Genomic DNA, 23,419 nt, shown 5'->3' with positions numbered 1-23,419 from the left:
ACATAGATATTCACCATTCTGTTTCTATAGAGGGGATTATATTTGTTTTCCATGTAAAGAACCTTCAACACTTTGGTGCCATTTCAAATCTGTTTCCTTCCCATTTTGTTGACATCCCTGCTGATGCAAATGTGATGCAGAACTATTGTAGAGAATCTTCCCTTGACTGCTGTGGAGACACAATGGTGATTTGCATAGCCTGCCTTGCCACAGCAAATTATGAGCAACACAAACTGTTCAGACCGGCACTGTACAAAACTATTCAGGTGGTTAGTAAATTATTCTTGAAAATATCATTATTTTGCCATAAAAACATTTACTTGAATATAATTAGTAATTTACTCTACGTCATTTGTTCAACCAACCTAAAAAAAAAATGATTTCAACATAAGATAAACGCATAATATAAATAACTATTTGTGTGTAAAAACAACTACAAGGGAAATTGTGTTTAACTTACTCAATTTTCATAATATTTCCTTTCATCTTAGGAATTGTAAGTTCTTCTAACAACTTGCCATGTGGCTCTGTTTTCAGAGGATTGTGGGTCATTTTGTTTTGTTCAACTTTACGATACTTTTACACAATGTTGTATGCATGTTTGAAGAATGAAAAGCACATTTCTATATTAGTATCAAACAATTTGATATGCTTTGAGGTGTAATGGATCATGATGAACGGATATCAAAACCGTTGGGGAAATTGACAATCAATGATGACCACCCATTCTCACAATTAGTAACATCATGCGAGCCACTTTTGACATAGGAAACTACATCAAGCTACAATGCGTTCAGCTTTACCTCCAATTAGTGTTAGTGGAATGAGCACTGTGCTCAACAATTCCTGGATACAAATGTAAAGTGATTAAATATGTAAAGCCATGTTTAACACTAAGACACGATCAATAAAAGGATCTCATCAGAAATATTAAGTAGATCCAATGTACAATATCAGTTCGAGATTTGATAAAATTAGGTTGATCTTCGCCATTTTCTTATGCTGGACTTAATATATTAGTGTTTGTGAAACACCACCCCCTGCAAACTGAGCACACTAACTAACACAACTACTCTCAGCCATACACCACCTGCAAACCGAGCACACTAACTAACACAACTACTCTCAGCCATACACCACCTGCAAACTGAGCACACTAACTAACACAACTACTCTCAGCCATACACCACCTGCAAACCGAGCACACTAACTAACACAACTACTCTCAGCCATACACCACCTGCAAACCGAGCACACTAACTAACACAACTACTCTCAGCCATACACCACCTGCAAACTGAGCACACTAACTAACACAACTACTCTCAGCCATACACCACCTGCAAACCGAGCACACTAACTAACACAACTACTCTCAGCCATACACCACCTGCAAACCGAGCACACTAACTAACACAACTACTCTCAGCCATACACCACCTGCAAACCGAGCACACTAACTAACACAACTACTCTCAGCCATACACCACCTGCAAACTGAGCACACTAACTAACACAACTACTCTCAGCCATACACCACCTGCAAACCGAGCACACTAACTAACACAACTACTCTCAGCCATACACCACCTGCAAACTCAGGCCACATTGGAATAGAGAGCCTTGTCTCAATATTTTCTGTCTTCATGGGTCATTTCTCAGTATAGGTCTTGAGCCAACTCAGTGAATGTTGGTATTTGACGTAACTGAGGTGGTGACTGTACCAGAAGCATGGAAACTGCCCAGCTGATTATTAGACAGCAGGTGGGCCACCCGCTCGCCAGCTTCTTTCTTACATCAAGTGGGAGGAGGATAAACAGCCGCTACTGCTGGAGTCCTCTCTCTAGGGTCGTAAAATTAATTCACAGCTTTTATGGAGCGTTGAGTGCTGCCTCCCGCCTTGCTACTTTATCATTAGTGTTATAACGGGGAGGAGTTGAGAATTTCAGTGGCCTGTGTTTAAGGCTAGAGTGCTAACCCTGAGCTAAATTAACCTCTCTCTGACCACATAGTGGACCTCGATAGGGATGGAAATGTGGACAGGACTGCTTAGAGGCTGAAGCAGACCGATGCCCTCTCCTCTACTCTGGGTCAGGTGTTATTGAGCACTACATGGTGGTCAAGCGCCTGCAGTCCATTATTGACTATACTGTCCTGGAACAGTATTTGTACTGCACACTAGGTGAAGAGAGCCTGAGAGGAGGCCACAAAGGGAGAGAGATACACAGAGAGAGAGAGATACAGAGAGAGAGAGAGAGAGAGAGAGAGAGAGAGGGAGGAAAAGAGCGGCACATGGGGAGAGAAATAAAGAGAGTGCTGGAGACAGAAGAGAATGGGGGAGAACGGCAGTGGGCAATAGAGAAAAGAAACAGGAGAGGAGGTAATGTGTAGAGAGTGAGGTGGCAGGGGAGAGATAAAGATAATTGGTACCTTAGCAGCAAGCGGAGGTGCTCCTGGTCCCCGATGACGTCATACTTCATGGAGAAGACCAGGTGGCCCAGGGCAGTGTCCATGGAGTAGTAGTTAAAGTGTTCCTATAGAGACATTACCAGGAGATCCCCTCAGATTACAACTCATCCATGCCTCAGGCACTTGTTCATTAATTCTCTGACTGGCCTAGTCCCCCTCAGCTCCACTGCTCAAACAGACAGAAGCTCCTCCAGCTAACCTAACAGTGGTAAATACAGAAAATACTTTCATTTGTTAGAAACACAGTCTCCCCCCAGGAAAATGAATGGATGTAGGCTCACCCTGTGATGTAAGCAACCTGAGGGAATCTGAGCTAGCAAAAAACAATACTTCTTTCTATTCCCATTTCAGTTTCAATCTATTCCAATTTCAGCTGGAATGAATACTCCAGAAAAACACGGGTAGCAGAATACTGCCTATAAGACTATGCTCACCTTGCCCATGAACTGTTTCCTGTAGATCTTGGCAATGCTGTTGGTCTCCAGCTTGATGTGGGAGGAAGCACATGGCTGCTGCTCCGGCCCAGGTGTGGCACTGGATTTGTGATTGGTCCCCTCGATCCAGTAGCCTCCAAACTGAGGCAGCAGGATAAGGGGGAAGGGGCTCCTACGGCCCAGGACCTGATATCAACCATGATGACACAGGTTAATGGTTACATGAAAATAAACACCATACATGGAATTCAATTCAACAGCAGATAAAGGGTTACCACACTGTGGGTTCACACAGAATGTTTATGACGTATCACAAAGCTCTATATGCGAGACAGATTTCAGTTTCAGATTGTTTGTACCTCGTGAACGCTGGGGTAAGGGATATAGTCCTCCTCTGTCTGCAGAGAAAATCACATGTCATACTTATGAACAACATTGTTCTATTTCCCATCATAGTGCCCTCATAATTGCAGCATGTGACTTATGTGTTCAAAGCACAATCAATCAATATACAAATGCTCAATCTACAATGCCCATTACTTAAATGAAAGGAACCTACATTACATCAGAGACTGAAACCACTTTAACTCTGAGTGGGCAACCCAACTAAAACAACACCATTTTTAGAGTGGCCAACACAATAAACCTAACAATGTATTTACATCTGAATTATCCCCTATTGTGACACTCAGGGCCTTTATTTTTTAAATTTATTTAACAAGGCAAGTCAGTTAAGAACAAATTCTTATTTTCAATGACAGCCTAGGAACAGTGGGTTAACTGCCTGTTCAGGAGCAGAACAACAGATTTGTACCTTGTCAGCTCGGGGGTTTGAACTTGCAACCTTCCGGTTACTAGTCCAACACTTTAACCACTAGGCTACCCTGCCGCCTTGGCAAGCATCCCTTTGTTTGGATACAGACTGTCAACCCGCTGAGGATATGTTACAAAGTCTACCATTCCTAGACTCACTTTGAGGGGTGGAGGGAGGATGCATCTCTGCTCGTCCATTCTACTGCCCTGTGGAGGGAGATAGAGGCATGCCAGGGGACAGGTGATATACACAGTACACACACACTCACACATCTGCACAAAATATTAGACTTCTTACTCCAATTTCACTTTAAAAAAAATGTAATATTCAAGTTCATAATGTATCAAATATTCCTCTATAACGAACCTTGGCATTACAGGTACAAAGGAAAAGAGAGACATGAGAAGCGTTCAGATGAAGGGCAATACATTGTTTCAACATATCAAGTAGACATACATAGCATCACTAGGAAGCAAAGGCAGAGAAATTTCAAATGTAAGTGGAAGAGAAAAGAGAGGTGTGTAGCAACTGAAGCAGAGGAGTGACAGTGTGAAAGACAGGGGACAACAGTTAAGGTGTCATCAACAGCCAGATCCCAGACTACACAGACCAGGGGTCTATTCACAGTACCCATGTTCAGAACATGTTTGGGGCATCGAACAGTACTATATAGAGCAGTGGTGGCATGCAACACTTTTCCATCGCAGCTTGCTCAAGCGAACAGCAAGATGAGCTTTAAAAGACAAATCAAGCAGCACCTCACAGCAAACTACCTTAACTTCCCGCATTTTCTGTATATAGTTAGTTTTGGATTTGCATAATATGTATGATATGTAATTGTTTATGTTCTATTATCTTTTCATATTTGTCTTTTATAGTGTATTATTTTTTATGTTTTTATGTTTGTGGACAGCTAATGGAGATACATATAAACACACAGCATTGAGATAATCAGAGTGAGTAAAGTAACTGAAACAGAAGCAGTTAAAAGGCCCAGTGCTTCACACAAGAAGCTAATTGGTCACTGTTCCAACAGGGACAGTTTATAGCTTAGAATGAGTTTTGCTACACATAGAGATAGAGATATTGATAGGCTCTCAAAGGCTGATAGCTCTTTGAGCTGATAACGTAGATAAAGAGGGAATATTCCAATACAAAGACCCAGTATGCAGTATAGTAGTAGCACTCATAATTCATCAAACCATCTAAGATCTGTGTCACTTATATACTCTACTACGCTGTGCTCATCAAATGAATAAGAATATGAGCTGGTTTTGTCTCCTAAACCCTAACAGTGTTACACAACAAATAAATCACAAATGTTGTAAACAGGAAACAGGACGAAGATACTTTCCATCTCGGCCTCTCAGAGCACAGAGGAGAAACTACAAAGAAGACAAAGCAGTGAGGATAGTATACAGCAGAGCTCTCAGACCACTTTACTGTACCTGCATCCTCTCGATCATTGCAAATAGGTCCGAGGTCTGAGGGAGAGACAAATCGAAGAGGGAGAGTGGTTTACTGACTGGTAAAATATGCTGGCTCTGCAGTGTTCTTCACATGAGATTTCTCTTGTGTTCATCCCAACCCATTTGTGGATTTGGAGCTGGGAGTTCTGTTGATCCAAGTCCTATTTTATTTACAACCGGCCTCTGACTCCTCCATGGCATCGATGTGCTGCACTTCTTTCCCAGGCCTGTCACACCACCCCAGCACAACATCAGCCCAACTGAGACACCATTCAGTATTCACTGAATTGCTCCTCCACACTGGAAAACAATCTCCTGGAAACACATATATATTCCTCTGAAGGAGTGCAGCCCAGTGCCTCTAAAGGCAGTGGAGGAATATTAAGGCTGCAAACAGCCACTAACTACCTCAGCTGACTTCCTGGCACTGTGTGTTAACTCTGGACACTCAAGGTGTGTTGATGAGTGACCGTAATACACTTAGCCCATTAGATCAACATGGAATGGGGAGAGTAGATATAAGTCAGCAAATGAAAACAAATAAGATACCTGGCTTTACAAACTGGTTCTAATATTACCTTCCGTCTGCCAGCCCTGTTCATTTCTAATCAATAGAAGTCTACTGTACAACTCCTGCAAGAAGTGAGGCAGAGATCCATCAGATTCATACTCCTCTAACCAAAAATCAACACCAATACTGTAACCTCATTACAAACTCCATTCACTATCAGCTCCCATTAACTGCAGGATCCATTCTATCCCAGATAAGAGACATTGATATAGAGTAAGAGAAGTAATACCCACAGCCAGGCAGTTGTTCTCCACAGAACCTGCTACCCTGATGCTGGGCAGCTCCACCCTGACCACAACGCATCGGCTAGGGGAGTTACCAATGAAACACTTTGTGAGCTACATAGCCAATGATGAGCGTCACATAGCCAATGATAGCCCAGATTGTTGTGCAGAGAGGCCCTCTCTGTACCATGTAACAAACGTGGAATGAGGTGTCAAGCTGATGTTTCCACATGACAACATACATTTACTATGGTCACACCAGGACTTACTAAAAGGGTGCATACACACACTACTCACATACACACATACTGACCAACATTGGCTTGTCTCAATAAAGCCATGGGTGCAACCCATTGTTCCCTGTGTGAACAAACAGTGTCATATGATACGCTGGCAGATCCTACTGCCGCCTTGAAAACAAACATAAGTGCAAACCAACATGGACCAAATTGCCAGTGTGTATCGGAACCCAAAACTAAGATATTACTGTTTTTCATACACAAATATTCACCTCAAAATCTGTGACTGTGCAATAATAACCTAGCCTGCACGTGCAGGATGACTGAACTATCTGCCAGACAAAAACAGACCATTGAGAGGTGCTGACATGATAATGAGTAACAGTGATGGGACTGGAAACTGCACTAAAGACCAACCCTGACCTAATGGCCTCCTATACTAGTCTCTCAATTGTCTCTGTGGCTACTGTAAACTGTCCTATCAAAACCAAGCAAACCAAATGAGTTGATCACACATCTGTCATGTTCAACCAATCTCTGTGCACATGAGAAATCAACAAATTAATATGAATGATAAGACACAGCTGTGCCTTCAAGTGAGAACAGCTGTTCTGACTGCTACAGAGTAATGTCGATCAGATATGCATTTAGAGTAACACTACACTGAAATATATCTAAAATCACACTGATCTGCACTACAGTATCACTCAGTCTCTTACTCATTTACAACAGTAAGAATAAATACTTACATCGCTGTGTCGTCTCCTCTGGCCCCGTGTAATAACCGCAGGACTGAGGAACACATGGCCACTCTTAGTCATCCTGAAGTCAGTCATAACTTCAAAACTCAGACTCCAAAAAACAGTGTACTGGTATATTTGTCTCTCTGTGTGTGTAGTGACCAGATGGTCAGAGGCCTGATTACTACTGTCACTTTACACTCTGCATTCTACTGCCTCTAAAAACACTACAGGAACTGCTGCTGTGTCTCATGTCTAAATAGCTCTGCATGCCCATTAGAATGCATGGGTGTGTCTGTGGGTATAGATCTGTATGTACTATATTTGTGTGAGCATGTGCCTGACTGTAAAGATCCTCCCCTTCTCTTCCTCTTTTCACACACTCTGTCTGTTCTCGAGGAAGTAGAGAGAGAGAGAGAGGCACTGCGTTTCTCCACCTCCCACTGTGAATAACTATGCCTCTCTCTGGCTTATTTGCCCTGCCTCTCTTGCTTTGTACAGTTCTCTTTTTTACCCTTTCATATGGTGAAAATACTGTCTTCCTCTTTCTGTTCTCCCCCCCCCCTCTCTCAATCCAAAGGGCTTTATTGGCATGGTAAACATATATGTTTACACTGCCAAAGCAAGTGAAATAGATCATAAATAAAAGTGAAATAAACAATAAAAAATGTACAGTAAACATTACACTCACAAAAGTTCCTTTGAATAGAGCCATTTCAAATGTCCTCTCTCTCTCTCTCTCTCTCTCTCTCTTTCTCTTTGTCTCTCTCTCTCTCCCTCTCTCTCATCTGAGGACAAAAGCACCATGAACTCATAAACAATCATCAGAGGCCTTTCCCACTCTACAGCATTTCCCCAATAAATGCACTTCAAATAAAGCTTGTTTCTCCACCACACACTACAAACAACTACAAAGTCAAATGGTCTAGCTAAATGAATTATCACACTGGTGATTTGTGATGTTTTATTTGTGCTAACAATGACTGTGTTTTTGTATTTAAATGTGTATGCATATCGTATATTTATATAGTATTATACAGAGCGCATTTGGAATTGAGACATAGGTATCAATATGTCTTCCGTGTTCAAATAAAGGTAAAATAAACACTATATTGAATATAACAAGAATACACATTGTCTAAACTATCATACACACGGCTGTCAAACTATGCAAACATACAGTCCACGAGTGCCATAGTCCACACATCCTCTGAGCTAAACACATATCATAAATATACATTCTGTACATACAGTAGTCTGTATTTACACTGTAAAGTAAGTCTACCTTCCAGTCTGAATAACGTGTATAAACTGCCTTCCATGAACTGAAGAAGCAAATGCTCAATTTATTGGTGTGCTCTGTAAAGACCATGGTTCTTGATGTTACAGTAAGACCCTCCTTCTTCCTGTATTGACACACAGCCCTTTTCTCCAGGGGCCTTTACTGACCCTGTGAAAGTTTTAATGGGCCTGGTCTCAGATGACTCAGCAGGCTGCATGAGCCCAAAGAGGGTCTGCTGATTCTGCAAGGTCCAGGGTCTGAGATCAGGGTATCAACATCTCATCTCTTCAACTTTCAGAACAACAAGAAGGGTAAACATTCTGTAGTATATTGGGTTGTATGTGTGAGTAAGGAAGAGGAAGATAAAGAGAAAGAGGGAGGAGAGAAAGGGGAAGAGTCTAGTTGTATTATTATGTGAAAGTGTACACTTGTGTATTTTACTCCTCCTCTCTGGTACTCTCCCACTATCACATTTACAACCAATACTGACCTACTTCCTGCCACAGGGAAACACATTTCAGAAACCTCTCAATGAAAACTGATTGGGTTAAGTTTCTAATGGCGCTGCAGTTGTACAAGAATATGAACACTGTCAGTTCATCCACCAAAATACATTTCTGCAGAGAGAAAATCAATGGACAAAACACTAGAGGGGAGAGTTCTGAGTTTCTATGATGAGGAGGCTATGTATGCAGCATTAAACCTCTAATACCGATTGATGTCTTTATATAAAATGGAGACACTTTACTGTGAAGGACTGTTGTACTGTAGGAAGAGCTTTGAGCGAAGCATACATTTGCATTAATGGCAGCAGATAAAGTTCGATTTTGTAGGAGAACACACTGTACAGGCCAGGGATGGGCAACTGGCGGCCCGCGGACCTATAAATACAATTTTAAAAAATCTGACTGGGTATCTACTTACTGTTGGGAGTTAGAGTAGTAGAATACATCAGATGCAATTTCAACATTTCGTTGTGCATAAGCAGTCATTCAATTAACCCATGTCAGCTATTGCATTGCATGAAATTAGTTCTAAAATGCAGTCTTTTTGTGGGCCCCACAACTAATGAAGTTGCCCATCCCTGGTATAGGCTCTTTAGAATGTATTACATTTCATTTGTCAGTCTGTATACTCAGACTTTATATTAAATAACCAAACTTGGGTTCAGCAGTAATATCCTAAAAAAGGTAAACCCTGTCGATATTGTAAAGATGTGTGCAAATGTCTGAGAACATATCAGTGTATTATTATTAGACGCAAGGCTACAGGGTAATACAGTGCCTTCAGAAAGTGTTGACATCCCTTGACTTTTTACACATTTTGTTACGTAACAAAGTGGGATTAAAATTTATTTAATTGTCCTTTTTTGTCAATGATTCACACACAATACTCTGTAATGTAAAAGTGGAAGATTTAAAAAAAAATGTATTATGAAAGATAAAACACTAATATATCTTGGTTAGCTAAGTATTCAACCCCCAGAGTCAATACATGTTAGAATCCCATTTGACATTGATTACAGCAGTGAGGGTTTTGGGGTATATCTCTAAGAGCTTTACATACCTGGATTGTACAATATTTGCCCATTATTCTTTTTAAAATTCAAGCTCTGTCAAGTTGGTTGTTGATCATTGCTAGACAGCCATTTTCAAGTCTTACCATAGATTTTCAAACCGATTCAATGTCTTCTTGGTAAGCAAGACTGAACCAGATTGTCCTCTTATTCCTCTTATTGCAAACCGGATGCATGTTTTTGAATATTTTTCCTTCCTTTCACTCCGTCATTTAGGTTAGTATTACGGAGTAACTATCCATCCTAAATGTTCTCTTATCACAGCCATTAAACTCTGTAACTGTATAAAATCACCATTGGCCTCATGTTGAAATCCCTGAGCGGTTTCCTTGCTTTCCGGCAAACGAGTTAGGAAGGACGCCTGCATTTTGTAGTGACTGGGTGTATTGATACACCATCCAAAGCGTAACTGACAACTTCACCAGGCTCAAAAGGACATTTAGTGTCTGCTTTTTTGTATTTTCACCCATCCCTTCTTTTCGAGGCATTGGAAAACCTCCCTGGCCTTTGTGGTTGAATCTGTCCTTGAAATTCACTTCTCTACTGAGGGACCTTACTGATAATTGTATGTGTGTGGTACAGAGATGGAGTTGTCATGTTAACCACTATTATTGCACACAGAATGAGTCCATGCAACTTATTATGTGACTTGTTAAGCAAATGTTTATTCCTGTACTCATTTAGGCTTGCCATAACAAAGGGGTTGAATTATTATTGACTCTGTTTCACCTGTCTTTGTGAATGTCTCCACCCCAGTCTATGCCTGGGGTGGCTGGGGTCTTTGACAATTTTTAGGGCATTCCTCTGACAACGCCTGGTATAGATGTCCTGGATGGCAGGCAGCTTAGCCCCATTGATGTACTGTGCCGCTGGCACTACCCTCTGTAGTGCACACTACCCCCCCCCTACGCACTACCCTCTGTAATACGACCTCTTGGCTTGGTTTTTAATCTGACATGCACTGTCAACTGTGGGACCTTATATAGACAGGTGTGTGCCTTTCCAAATCATGTCCAATCAATTGAATTTACCACAGGTGGACTCCAATCAAGTTGTAGAAACATCTCAAGGATAATCAATGGAAACAGGGTGCACCTGAGCCCAATTCTGAGTCGCATAGGAAAGGGTCTGAATACTTATGTATTTTTAATACATTTGAAAACATTTCTAAAAACCTGTTTTCACTTTGTCATTATGGGGTATTGGGTGTAGATTGACGAGGGGGAAAAAATTATTTTATCAATTTTAGAATAAGGCTGTAACGTACCAAAATGTGGAAATACTTTCCGAATGCACTGTATGTGGTCATTGCATAACACTTTCCTTTTCCATTTACATCAATTATAAGTACAAATTAAACTCAAGTGGAAGTTAGAATTCACACTGGATGTGGGAAGTGAATGTAATAAACAAAACTGTCAAAACTGTTAAAATCTTAGCTCATTGACAAATACAAGTAGCATTCAATGGAAACCATGTGGAAACCATGCATACACACAGAGAAGGGATGTGGGCTGAATGATAAAAGGGAAATAGTGTAGAAACGTAATAACCAGCATAGTGAATAGATAAGAGCTCTCTTTCTCAAGCCGCAACATTATATTGAGAGTCCAAGTACACTTTACCTTTATTTCCCTTTACAAGTCCTTTAAGCACTCCAGGTTAGTGCCCTAGGATAGATGCAATAAGGAGCCTCTCTCCCACTGATGCACTCTCACTGCCCTCCCTTGCCTGGGGGTCTACACGCTACCCATTTTTGTTTTCTGACTTGATTACCAGAGCTACTCTGTGTGAGTGCAATGATGTTCCCTCCAACCCTAAATATAACAGTGTGGCAAAGCTTCAGTTAGAAGGCGCCTGATAGGCCCAGGGCCTGAGGGAGAGACGATTCGCTGTGGCTCATCTGATACCAATGAGTTACACAGCAATAACATTGACCCTATTGACCATGAATCAATGACTACAATCGCTACAAGGCTTTTGCATACAAGGACATGAACAGGGATGTTGGTAAGATCAGACAAACTGGGCTGAGGAAGATGGACCTGAATCCCCCATCACCACTGTAACCCATAGCTCACATCACAACTTTTAGCTCACTCCCACCACTTATTCCAACACCAGATCCCTGAACTTCCCATCCCAGACCTGTGGAGAGACCTGACAATGCTTTGGCCACGCTACTCTTCCGTCCACTTCTCTGCAATCATGCTCTCTGATTGACTAAAGGAGTATTCAGTGTGCACAAAAGCCAATTGGCACGGGCCGGAGAAAATGCATCAGGATCCATTCATTGTGGCTGTCAGCAGCAGACTCCCACATGACCTTCCTCTGGCTAGCCGAGCTGAGGAGCACAAAGAGGCCTCAGTCTCCACTGCAGCATCTGCTCTGGTCTGCTCTCCTCTGCTCTTCACAAATCCATCCATCAGAGGGCTTGACTGATGCAGAGGGTAGCAGTGTCTCCAGGACCACCAACACCACCAGAGAGACATCTGCAGGCTGAGGCATTGTGCCCCAGCACACAGCAGTGGGAATATGGACCGATAGACACTATGGCAATACAGTCTGGACCAAGAGCATTTACCGGATACAGTTCTACTGAAGTACTCTGTGATTCATATTCTGCCGAATATGTTTTATATAAGGATGCAATGCATAATCATGGACATTATGCATGACTATAATGGACAGCTTCTTGACGAGGTCACTCACCTATAAACGTGCGCATTACTGCAGACCTAATCATTGAGTGTTCCTCATGTCCAAATGAGTCACAGCACCTGTGTTCATAGAGCAGCATAAATGAATCACCATGAGAGTGAGTGACAGCGGGTTTGCAGAGGTTGAGGAAGGACCACTAGAATCTAGACCACTGGAACTGTTTACCTCACTCTAACACTCCAGTTCTGTAATGTGTGGGTCTTTGAGAGACAGATATTCTTTATGAGACTCTAGCTATGTGCCTGTGAAGAGCTGGGATCCGAGAGCCAAAACAGTATGCTATGAAATATGTATTTCTATATGTACAATTTATAGTATACTTTTTCATTTATTTTTTATTTAAAAAATGTTACCAATTTCGTGGGATCCAATTGGTAGTTACAGTCTTGTACCATCGCTGCAACTCCTGTACGGACTTGGGAGAGGCGAAGGTCGAGAGCCGTGAGCCCCCTGAAACATGACCCCCCGCACTGCTTCTTGACACAATGCCCGCTTAACCCGGAAGCTAGCCACACCAATGTGTCAGAGGAAACACCGTACACCTGCCGACCGTGTCAGCATGCATGCACCCAGCCTGCCACAGGAGTTGCTAGAGCGTGATGCCGGCCAAACCGGCATCAAACCCGGACGATGCTGGGCCAATTGTGGGCTGCCCTATGGGTCTCCCAGTCGCAACCAGCTGTGACAGAGCCTGGAATCAAACCAGGATCTCTAGTGGCAGAGCTAGCACTGTAATGCAGTGCCTTAGACCACTGTGCCACTCGGGAGGCCCAATTTATAGTATTCTGTAAATCTCTCAGCCCCCAGCATCATAAAGGTATTTCAGGTGTTTTGTTGGTGCACCCACTAACAACTTCAGGACTATAAAACAAAAGCTTTGTCCTTGGCTATTGGAATAACCTGTGTATTATTTTATCAAAAGTAATAGATCAAAGGCCCCCACAAACAATAGCCTTGATAATAACTTTTGATTTTGACTTCAATGAATACCGGACCCAACCCCAGGAGCTTGTGGCATATAGGCCATCACTCAATGTGAGTGTAGGCCGTCATTGTAAATCAGAATTTGTTCTTAACTGACTTGCCTAGTTAAATAAAGGTTAAAGAAACAACAACAAAAAAAGAAAGAAAAAAAATATCAGAGCAGACTGTCCATGAGACTGGATCTGGAGCGATCTGATTGGTGACACCTTTCACCTGCACACAGAGCAGCACAAGGGAACACAACACAGAGAGGAGTGGGGATGAATAGAAAACAGGAGAGAAAGAGACAGGTAAGAGAGAGGCTTGTGAAGAGAGGTAAGAAGTCATGGCTGAATAGAAGAGCGGACAGGGTGGGTGCAGTGGGCGGTTTGTACCCCCCTCTTACCTTTGATAACGAGCGAGTGTGATACGAAGGGTGGGAGTGAGACAGCGAGGGCTCTAGTGTGTTAGAGATACGAGGAATCCTTCCATCCTCTTTCCTGTGGGGCACAGAGGAAAAGTCAGAGTCATTGACATTTATATATCATGACTTTATGTGGGTACGATTAGAGTCTATTACAGTTGAAAAATCAGGTTAGGTTGCTTTTGAGTGGAAAATCTCTGGTAGAGATCACATATATAGTAGTGTGAATTCTGGCCATTATAGAGTTCCAAGTTTTGCCCTCACCACATTAGAGAGAGGAACATGCTAACACTGTGGATCATGTGACTGAGCGGAATGTCTTTCCAGTCTCTCAACAGTAAATACTTGGGGTTAAACCAGACTTGTTTTTCTGCCTTGTTCCACTAGCCTACAGTATTGTTTCCTGAGCCTGTGAAGTGGTGAGGACAGGCTATAACTAGGGCTGTCAGGAAACTGGGATGTCTGAACCATTGAAAAATAACTATTAAGTAATTCTAATTCTATTCTATTTTCTGAACAACACAGAGGGAAAAGGGAGGTTAAGATCTCCTACTCCCTCCCTCTGTCTGTGCACGTTTTCTCTGGTGACAGGATCTTATTAGCATCCTGGCCAGAGCTGTATACTGAGTCAAAACATGTTACTTCACACAACGTCTCACAAAACAGTCAACTGCTGGATTGACTGGCAGTCAGGCTTTCAACGGCCCATATACAATCAATTAATGAGCCTCTCTGCATTCTGCACACAAACCTTGAGCAGAGGGCACCATTACTGAGCCTTTAAGCTGGAAGCGCTCTATTAACTTTAGCTGTCTCTTCTTGAAAAGCATGTCGAAAAAATGATTTCACCTTAAATTTCTTTTTCTAACAACTCAAATAAGAATTTCCAACATTTATTTTTTGCATCTTGATGTTTTTTTGGTGCAATAACAAAGTTCTATCAGGCAGTTAAGCAGTTAGAAGAAGGTCACACCAGCAATGCTATCAGGTGGTGTATAGTGCAATGTAGAGGTACAAATGTTTTAACGTTAGAACGTTTAAATGAAATTGGGATCTTTAACGTTAATATATATTTTATTTTTTTCCCCACAAAATTTGAATCACAGTGAAGCTGGCTCGCCTGCTTTTTCTCTTTGCTAATGATGCGAGTGTGTGTTCAGTCTTCGGTCTGTTGCGTGTAGAATATCCTAGCCTATTCTTTGATAACAGGCCCTGCTTTACTGAAGTTGCGAGACATTGTAAGCCAAGAAATTATGAAAAAAAGCATTCCATTGCAAGATTGCCAGAAGATAGGCCTACTGCACGGTTCTGAATCCATCTGCCTGGTGGCTGACATGCTTATAGTGTGTCCCTCCCCACTCTCTCCGTCCCTCGCTAGCTCACTATGAAAGATGCAAGTGCTTGTGTTCTCTGAAGTACTAATCAGTCTCCTCCATTCCAAAAATACTGAATCTTAGGAGTCGATTCTTAGCGGAAGACGTGTTATTTTTCTACTAAAAAGCTTGGTAAGTCACGGTATTTAACACATTTTAAAGTACGTTTTTAGGAGAGTGTAGGCAGCTCAAGATTATTTGCTTGACTTCTGGTTGCCTAGTGATGGATGTTAGTCCTGCTTCAGAAGCAGCATTCTTTTACAGAAAAGTAAAATGCCAGTTCAGTGGCACTTCAAAACTACGGTATATTTGGAAAGTATTCATACCCCTTGACTTTTCCACATTTTGGTACGTTACAGCCTTATTCTAAAATTGATTCAATTATTTTGCCCCCCTCATCAATGTACACACAATACCCCATAATGACAAAGAAAAAATATATTGGGTTAGGGTTAGGGTTATAAAAAACAGAAATACCTTATTTACATAAGTAGTCAGATCCTTTGCTATGACACTTGAAATTGAGCTCAGGTGCATCCTTGAGATGATTCTACGACTTCATTGGAATCCACCAGGCAACCCGCTTGGAGTTTGACAAAAGGCACCTAAAGGACTCTGACCATGAGAAACACCATTCTCTGGTCTGATGAAACCAAGATTGAAGTCTTCGGACTGAATGTCAAGTGTCACGTATGGAGGAAACCTGGCACCATCCCTACGGTGAAGCATGGTGGCGGCAGCATCATGCTGTGGGGATGTTTTTCAGTGGCAGGGACAGGGAGACTAGTCAGGATCAAGGGAAAGAAGAACGGAGCAAAGTACAGAGAGATCCTTGATGAAAACGTGCTCCATAGCTCTCAGGACCTCAGACTGGGGCGAAGGTTCACCTTCTAACAGGACAACGACACACAGCCAACATAACACAGGAGTGGCTTCGGGACAAATCTCTGAATGTCCTTGAGTTGCCCAGCCAGAGCCCCGACTTGAACCCGATTGAACATCTCTGGAGAGACCTGAAAATAGCTGTGCAGCGATGCTCCCCATCCAACTTGAAAAATCTTGAGAGGATCTGAAGAGAAGAATGGGAGAAATTCCCCAAATACAGGTGTGACAAGCTTGTAGTGTCATACCAAAGAAGACTCGAGGCTGTAATCTCTGCCAAAAGTGCCTCAACAAAGTACTGAGTAAATGGTCTGAATAGTTACGTAAATGTGACATTTCAGTTTTTATTTACTTATACATTTGCAAACATTTCTAAATACCTGATTTTGCTTTGTCATTATGAGGTATTGTGTGTAGACTGATGAGGGGGGAAAAACTACTTAATCTATTTTAGAATAAGGCTGTAACATAACAAAATGTGGAAAACGTCAAGGGGTCTGAATACTTTCCGAATGCATTGTATCTCCAGAAAAGGTTATGTGTCTGCATTTAAAAAGCCGTAGTGTACCCTTATAGACAAACATGTTGTAGCCAAGGTGTTTTCAGGGTTATATGACTGTGTTAAATATAACTTTTCGCGGTCATACATACGTAATAGGAAGGAAAACAATACAAAAAATGGCTGTTTAAACGTTAAGCAAAATTGTCCATTTGTCACATCCCAAATGGAATGTCCCTCAAAATGCTTTTCTTAAATTTCAAATGATCCATGTTCTTAAACCATGTTTCCCACATGTTCAGACCTCTGAGTGGGCAAAGTTAGAGTGCCACAACACTGAACTACAACAACCCAAAAGGATACAAATTATATATACATTGATGCAGGAGTGCTGGGGGAGTTGACGAATCAATTGACGAATCAAGTGAAGATTCTTTTCATATCCACTTCTAAATCCATTGTCAAAACATGCTCTACCAGCCGGTTGAGAAAAGGGTTAAAGTTAAGGAATAAGGATTGTCACAACAACCAATCTCTGGTTAGCATGGGAAGGTGAGCTGCTAATATATAAATCCCCCGCACTTACACACAAATACACACACACACACTCACAGCACATACGGTCACATGCATGAACACACTCCGTTCGCACGCACGCACGCACACACACACACACACACACACACACACACACACACACACACACACACACACACACACACACACACACACACGAACGAACGCACACACAGACACACACACATTTCCATCACATGGCACAGGGGGTGGTTTGGAGGTTCAATAAGCCAATTTACCAAGCGGTCTTGTTTCTCAGAAATACTTTATCTGCAAATTACAGCTCTACTCTGAAGGTTTCCCTGTCCATTAACCCTGTTGCATCCCTCAGTGCACACCACTGAACATCACTGACAATACACTGTTGACCTGGAGCAGAGGTGTGTGAATACATTTCTTAATCTCCTCTATAGCCTTTAGCTACGCCCACTTTTGGCAGCAATTCCACATTCCGATTAGCCAGTCTGCCTACTTCCTGTGACACTGGAAAATAGCTATCTACTTGTCTGTCACAAAGTTGTTCTACACTCGGTGCATATTATCAAAATGTGATGTCAGGGGGGCCTCCAAGGTGGTGCAGTGGTTAAGGGCGCTGTACTGCCGCGCCAGCTGTGCCATCAGAGACTCTGTCGTAACCGGCCGCGACTGGGAGGTCCGTGGGGCGACGCACTATTGGCCTAGCGTCGTCCGGGTTAGGGAGGGCTTGGCCGGTAGGGATGTCCTTGTCTCATCGCGCACCAGCGACTCCTGTGGCGGGCCGGGCGCAGTGCGCGCTAATCAAGGTTGCCAGGTGCACGGTGTTTCCTCCGACACATTGGTGCGGCTGGCTTCCGGGTTGGATGCGTGCTGTGTTAAGAAGCAGTGCGGCTTGGTTGGGTTGTGTATCGGAGGACGCATGACTTCCAAACTTCGTCTCTCCCGAGCCCGTACGGGAGTTGTAGCGATGAGACAAGATAGTAGCTACTAAAACAATTGGATACCACAAAATTGGGGAGAAAAAGGGGGTAAAAATTCCACAATAAATAAATAAATAATAGTAATAATAATTTGATGTCAGCTTTGAAGATGTAATTACTATTTAGCTAATGTTATTGAACACATCAATAACATGTTAGCCGCCAGAGTGAATTAATTAATTGGACAGCTCAAATCCATTATTTAGCTAGCTAGTTAGCGATTGTTAGCTAGCTAGTGAATTAGCTTTAGCCATTCATGTTATTCTGCTAGCTAGCTAGCTATTAAACTACTGGATATATATTTTTTTGTATCTAGCTAGTTATAGCTGATTTAGAAACCGTGGCTGAAGTCTCTACTCAAGTAACTTGCTAACTAGCTTTTTTTGGGGGCTAGTATGTCTAACATTAGCTTGGTCTTGTCTAGGAATCAAGATGAGGGAAATATGTAAGATGGGATGTGTACAGCGAGAGAGGATAGGCAAAGCGAGAGGGATAACTGTGCCCAAAATCATCTTCTCCAGCAGGTGGCGTTTGTTTAGTTTAAAAAAAAGTTTTTGTATGGAGGTCAATGATAGAGTGTCGAATTTGGTCAACATTAGCTTATTTGACAGAATAGAAGTTTCGTAATGCTAAGGTTGTTACAAGTGTACGTAAGTAGGACGTGACATCCCGGCAACTTTCCGAAAAAAACACATTAAATCAGAGTTGTTCCTCTTGTTCACATGCGTATCTGCCCTCTCATTGGCTAGAATGGTCCCACCTGCCTTGCTTCTTCCTGACTGCCTTGCTATTTTAATTGTATGAGAGGCCACTTGAGTATCTGATCAATATAATGGATAATCTGTGGTACAGCTATCTGTGGTGTGCCAAGATGACATTAGAGCAAGCTGCTGCAAAGATCAGAAGGTTAGGTGCGACCTTGGTAGATATCAATGCATCTTTTTGATTGGCTTTCTAAATGAACTGCTTTTTATGCAAAGTGTTTGCTAGATACATTATGATATAGATAGCTAGCTGTGGTTCTCAGTATGCTGATTCATACTAAAGACTGAAAATGGGACCTGGTGCGTCTCTGCTTGGCACTCAGTATTAAGAAGATAGATTGGGGGTGAGGCCCTGCGATAGACTATTGTCCTATCCAGGGGTTATACTTGTACATCAAGCTGCCTGACGCTACAGAAACAGGAGTAGATCCTATGAGCCGTTCCGGCTTGCACAAGCTAATGCAACCCTTTCCTTTATGTCTTTCCTTGATACCATTCACACCTCTGCCCAACATGGGCACAATGGAGAAATCCTTTTCAGTCTGACAAACTGTAGGCTACTGATTAACAACAGGTAGCCTACAGCCTATGCGCCCTGTCCCCTCTGCCTCGAGAAAACAAAGCCGCTACATCACGCATTTAGCTATATAAGCCCATTGATTTCGGTACAAATTGTGAATGTGATCAATTTTACCAGCTTCGGCTGGTTAGGCTACCTAGACCTTTTCATTCCAAATTATTGACTGAAATTAATTTATCAACATAGTGATGACATAGACTATGTGAATAACTTTTTAATTATAGGTGCATAGACGTTGCAACCCTGCATAAAGCAAGCTCAGCCCTATTTGTTCTCTATTGTCCAATTGCAGTTGTTATCTCTGTGTCCCTATTCATCCTCCCTAGGGTCCAGAAGATTTTTAAAATGTAGTGACCTGATTAGAAAAACTCATAGTTTTACAGTTTTATGGTTGGAAAACTGTTCCATAGACATCTAAATGTCCTTTCACTATTTACAGGAGTTCAGCTATCCAGAATACATCATTGTTCCAGTGCACCAGGGTAGAGAGAAGGGTGGAAACAGAGACATCTTCACTTTACATCTTCGCTCTACACCTTCACATTTCATAAAGTCATCCCATGTTTGGTTTATGCATCATTATAGATCATCCTGTAAATAAAGTTAACTATACTCTGTTTTCTTTAACATTACATTAGTAAATGTTGCATTAGATAATGCCAATCAATCGTATAATGGATTCAATCACCACTTGATGAAAAATTATGCATATCTCTTTTGGTTTTATTGGCATACTTGCTGTAGTCTGATCTTTTTGGGATAGAATATGATCTACTAATGTCTAGGCCATTTCATTCATTGCCAAAATTAGGGGGCAGGGAAGAAACTTGCAGAAGTGAACATGGGTAGTATAGTAGTAGTTGGCTAGAATGCATTGGTTATTCACATTGTCCTATGTAAACAGAGGACATTCAAGAGATTTCATGAACAGTAGTTCTTATAACATAGGATGACCCTATTACAGCAATTATGATTCTCTTTGTTTGCCTGCTTCTTTCATTTAGGCTCTATAGTATTTTCAGATGGCTGAAAGTGGTTGTCAGTTTCTATGTCACCCTAGGCAGGCCTAGACAGAAATGCTCCTTTTCTATAATTATTTCATAGATTCAATATGAAAACACAGTAGAAAGACAGAGAGCTCATGTCAAAAGCTTTTCTAAACCAAAAACATGGCCGTCATAATACTGTCCCATTAAAAAGCAGGGTCTTGCTGCGCTTATTGCCAACCAACAACAGCGCAACACGTTGGCATCAGGTATTAGTCTGGTTTAGATAGAGGCTGGGTAAAGCCCAGGCACTAATACACAGGGAGTCACTACAGGTACGGAGGGATTAGAAGGATCAGCCTGAAACCTGTCACCTCACCCCAGGAACACACAAAGCCTGCTTAATGGCTCTGATCACGGGAGCAGAATGTGTGCGTGCGCGTGCCTATCAATGGCAGCTTAAAAGCCACCTAACAACGCACACATACAGGGAGTGTATCATCATCATTTCACTAAGGGTGAGTTTTAACAGCACCAATACTATCCTATATGTGTCACATCACAATACCAATTACCGGGACACCTACCATACGATGAATGTTCTAAAGAATACACTGATACACCAAGTCCAGATCAATGGTTTTTGTCATCTATTTTTATTTAATAGTGACACTGGCCTAACTGACAGATTGGTGCTGGGGGTCATCCATGCGTGCCTCAGTTAACATTCTCTAACGGAGGAGTGATTGGCAGACAGAGGGAATGTCCTGGTCCAGGGCTAATCTGGGGAACTGAAACAGAGAATGAGTCATGCAACCATTACATAATACAGCTGTCCAAAAATATCCCCAGGCGAAGAGGACAAGAGGTCACCAACCTTCAATCACAACTGATTAAGATGCCACTACTACCATGAATGCTATGTGTTGGTGTTTGTTTGTGTGTCCCACACCGACCGTAGAAACTTCCAGTCAGGGAGAGCATTTTAAACCTGGACAGCCTTCCTCCTCACAGTACTGCTGGGTCATGGGCTCTGATAAGAAAATGCAAATTAGCTCGCTCTCCTCCCCTGATGGGTGTGGAGTACACCTGGAAATACAAATTAACTAGACAGGTTTGCATGTATTACAACAAAATGGAACGACATTCATTTCTTTGGTCCCTGAGCTGCAGCGATAGAGTGAAAGAGAAAGAAGATAGCGAGAGAGCGGGAGAGTGAGAGAGAGAATCTGGAGTGTCCTTTGACCTTGAGAAAGAGGAGAGAGAGAGATAGAAAGGAGAGAGGAGAGAGTGAGGAAAAGAAGAAAGAGAGAGGGAAAAGAAAGTGAGCGAGAACATGTTTGCGCCAAGACAATAGCTCAATATCCTCAGTCCAATGCTCGCAGTTGGGTATAATCCATACCAGTCATACTGTATAAACATATCCTGCAGTCCATTGATACGCCTGCAATGTCGTTGGCAAATTCTCACTCATTATTGGTGCAACCAAGAGATGGATACCATGGTTCAAGATGCAGTAAAAATTCAATTTGATCTAGTGATTAACTTCAGCAGCAAAATCAAGTCTGTTGAGGAGTGCTTATATTATAAAGTTTGATACCAACATGTACTTAATGAATGAGGTATCAAAGCATAATAGTAAAAGCATAATCAAGACACAGAGTATAAAACATTTACATTCAAAGGTATTGAATGTGTCACTGACACAAATTGTTATCTCATCTGGATTGCAAACGTAGCCTACAGACATAAAACCATGAATCCAAGCACTATCATCAGATTATTGGATCGTTATCATGTATACAACCACTCTACTACGCCAACATGTTCAGTAATCCCCTGCCATCTTAAAGCTAACAACAGCTAGAGTTAATGTTGCTGTCTTCCTTTCCTTCTGCCCCACTCCACTGGTCATCTACCCACACACACATTATAGTTACCGGAGCTTATCCAACCAATCCAGCCAGCCAGGACACAAACAGACAGGAGGCAATCAAATCAACTGCAGCAGCTAATGCACAATGAAAGCAGAGTTACTTACTCTAGGCATCAGTGTGTGAGCAGAGAGCAGAGCGCAGAGGCAGGGTCCAGCATCGGATGAAGAAATCAGCTGAAGATCAGCACTGCTCTATGCAGCAAAACCTAGCCAGGAGACCGTTGATGGAAAGTGCTGGAGACACCTATATTCTCTCCTTCTCGCTCTCTCCGTATTTCACCTGCTTTTAGTTTCTCCTTCCCTCTTTTACTCACTTCCTTCACAGAGTGGTCTTTCACTATCCCTCACCACCAAATGTCTTCCCACTTTCTCTCTTTCCTTCTGTGACTCTACCTCTCTGTCTGACTCAGTCGTAGTGCTCTGACACCTGCTGTCAGAGCTCAGCCTCTCCTGTCAGATGATACTGTGGAAAGCTCCCCTTACCTTCCTCTCACACATATACTCCCTATCTCTCTTTGTTCCTCTCCATCCCTCTCTCTCTCTTTCCTCACGCTCTCTCACATGTACACACACACCACATGCACATATTCTCTCTTTCCCTCTCTCCCCCTCCCCCCCCTCTCTCTCCTTTCTCTAACTACAACAAGGGAGACGGAGAAGCATGTCCATCCAAGCTGTTAGTTATTGGTTCGTTTAGCATTCCTCTCACTTTGACTCCTCGATAAAAGGGCAATGTTCATATGAGTGACGAGAGTGCAGTGGGTGTATGGAGTGGAGGAGACTCATGATGTGAAGTGCTAACTCACTCACTCATCCCTGCTGTGCCAGCTGGCGCATAGGGCAGCAAAAAAGCCACTCCATTTCTGTCTGTCTCTGGCCATCTTCTCTAGCTCTGCTGATGTTGTTGAAACTCGATCTTGATTATTCTCCACCACATTGTC

The 23,419-nt window shown here is 42.3% G+C and overlaps 1 protein-coding gene across 13 annotated transcripts in view; it reads right to left on the bottom strand.

Annotated features, from left to right (window-relative positions):
* Positions 1-23,419, bottom strand: part of LOC109891029 (rap1 GTPase-activating protein 1-like) — a 154,510-nt gene that overhangs the window by 17,489 nt on the left and 113,602 nt on the right. For 4 of the 13 annotated variants that reach the window (XR_004210019.1, XM_020483285.2, XM_020483283.2 and 1 more), the window contains exons 1-6: positions 6,970-7,257; positions 5,166-5,201; positions 3,876-3,923; positions 3,263-3,301; positions 2,904-3,089; positions 2,431-2,534 (exon numbers count right to left, since the gene is read on the bottom strand). Coding sequence is in view for 12 of the 13 variants with exons in the window: in XM_020483285.2 (XP_020338874.1) it covers positions 2,431-2,534; positions 2,904-3,089; positions 3,263-3,301; positions 3,876-3,923; positions 5,166-5,201; positions 6,970-7,056 (500 nt within the window). In the remaining variant the exon portion in view is untranslated. Of the gene's footprint in view, positions 1-2,430; positions 2,535-2,903; positions 3,090-3,262; positions 3,302-3,875; positions 3,924-5,165; positions 5,202-6,969; positions 7,287-13,908; positions 14,003-22,583; positions 23,015-23,419 lie in introns of those variants that run through there. The other 9 variants (XM_031825050.1, XM_031825051.1, XM_031825046.1 and 6 more) reach the window with 6 other exon arrangements.

The sequence above is a fragment of the Oncorhynchus kisutch genome, linkage group LG5 (genome assembly GCF_002021735.2).
Source record: "Oncorhynchus kisutch isolate 150728-3 linkage group LG5, Okis_V2, whole genome shotgun sequence".
NCBI lineage: Eukaryota > Metazoa > Chordata > Actinopteri > Salmoniformes > Salmonidae > Oncorhynchus > Oncorhynchus kisutch.
This window is presented reverse-complemented; position numbering and strand designations above follow the sequence as displayed.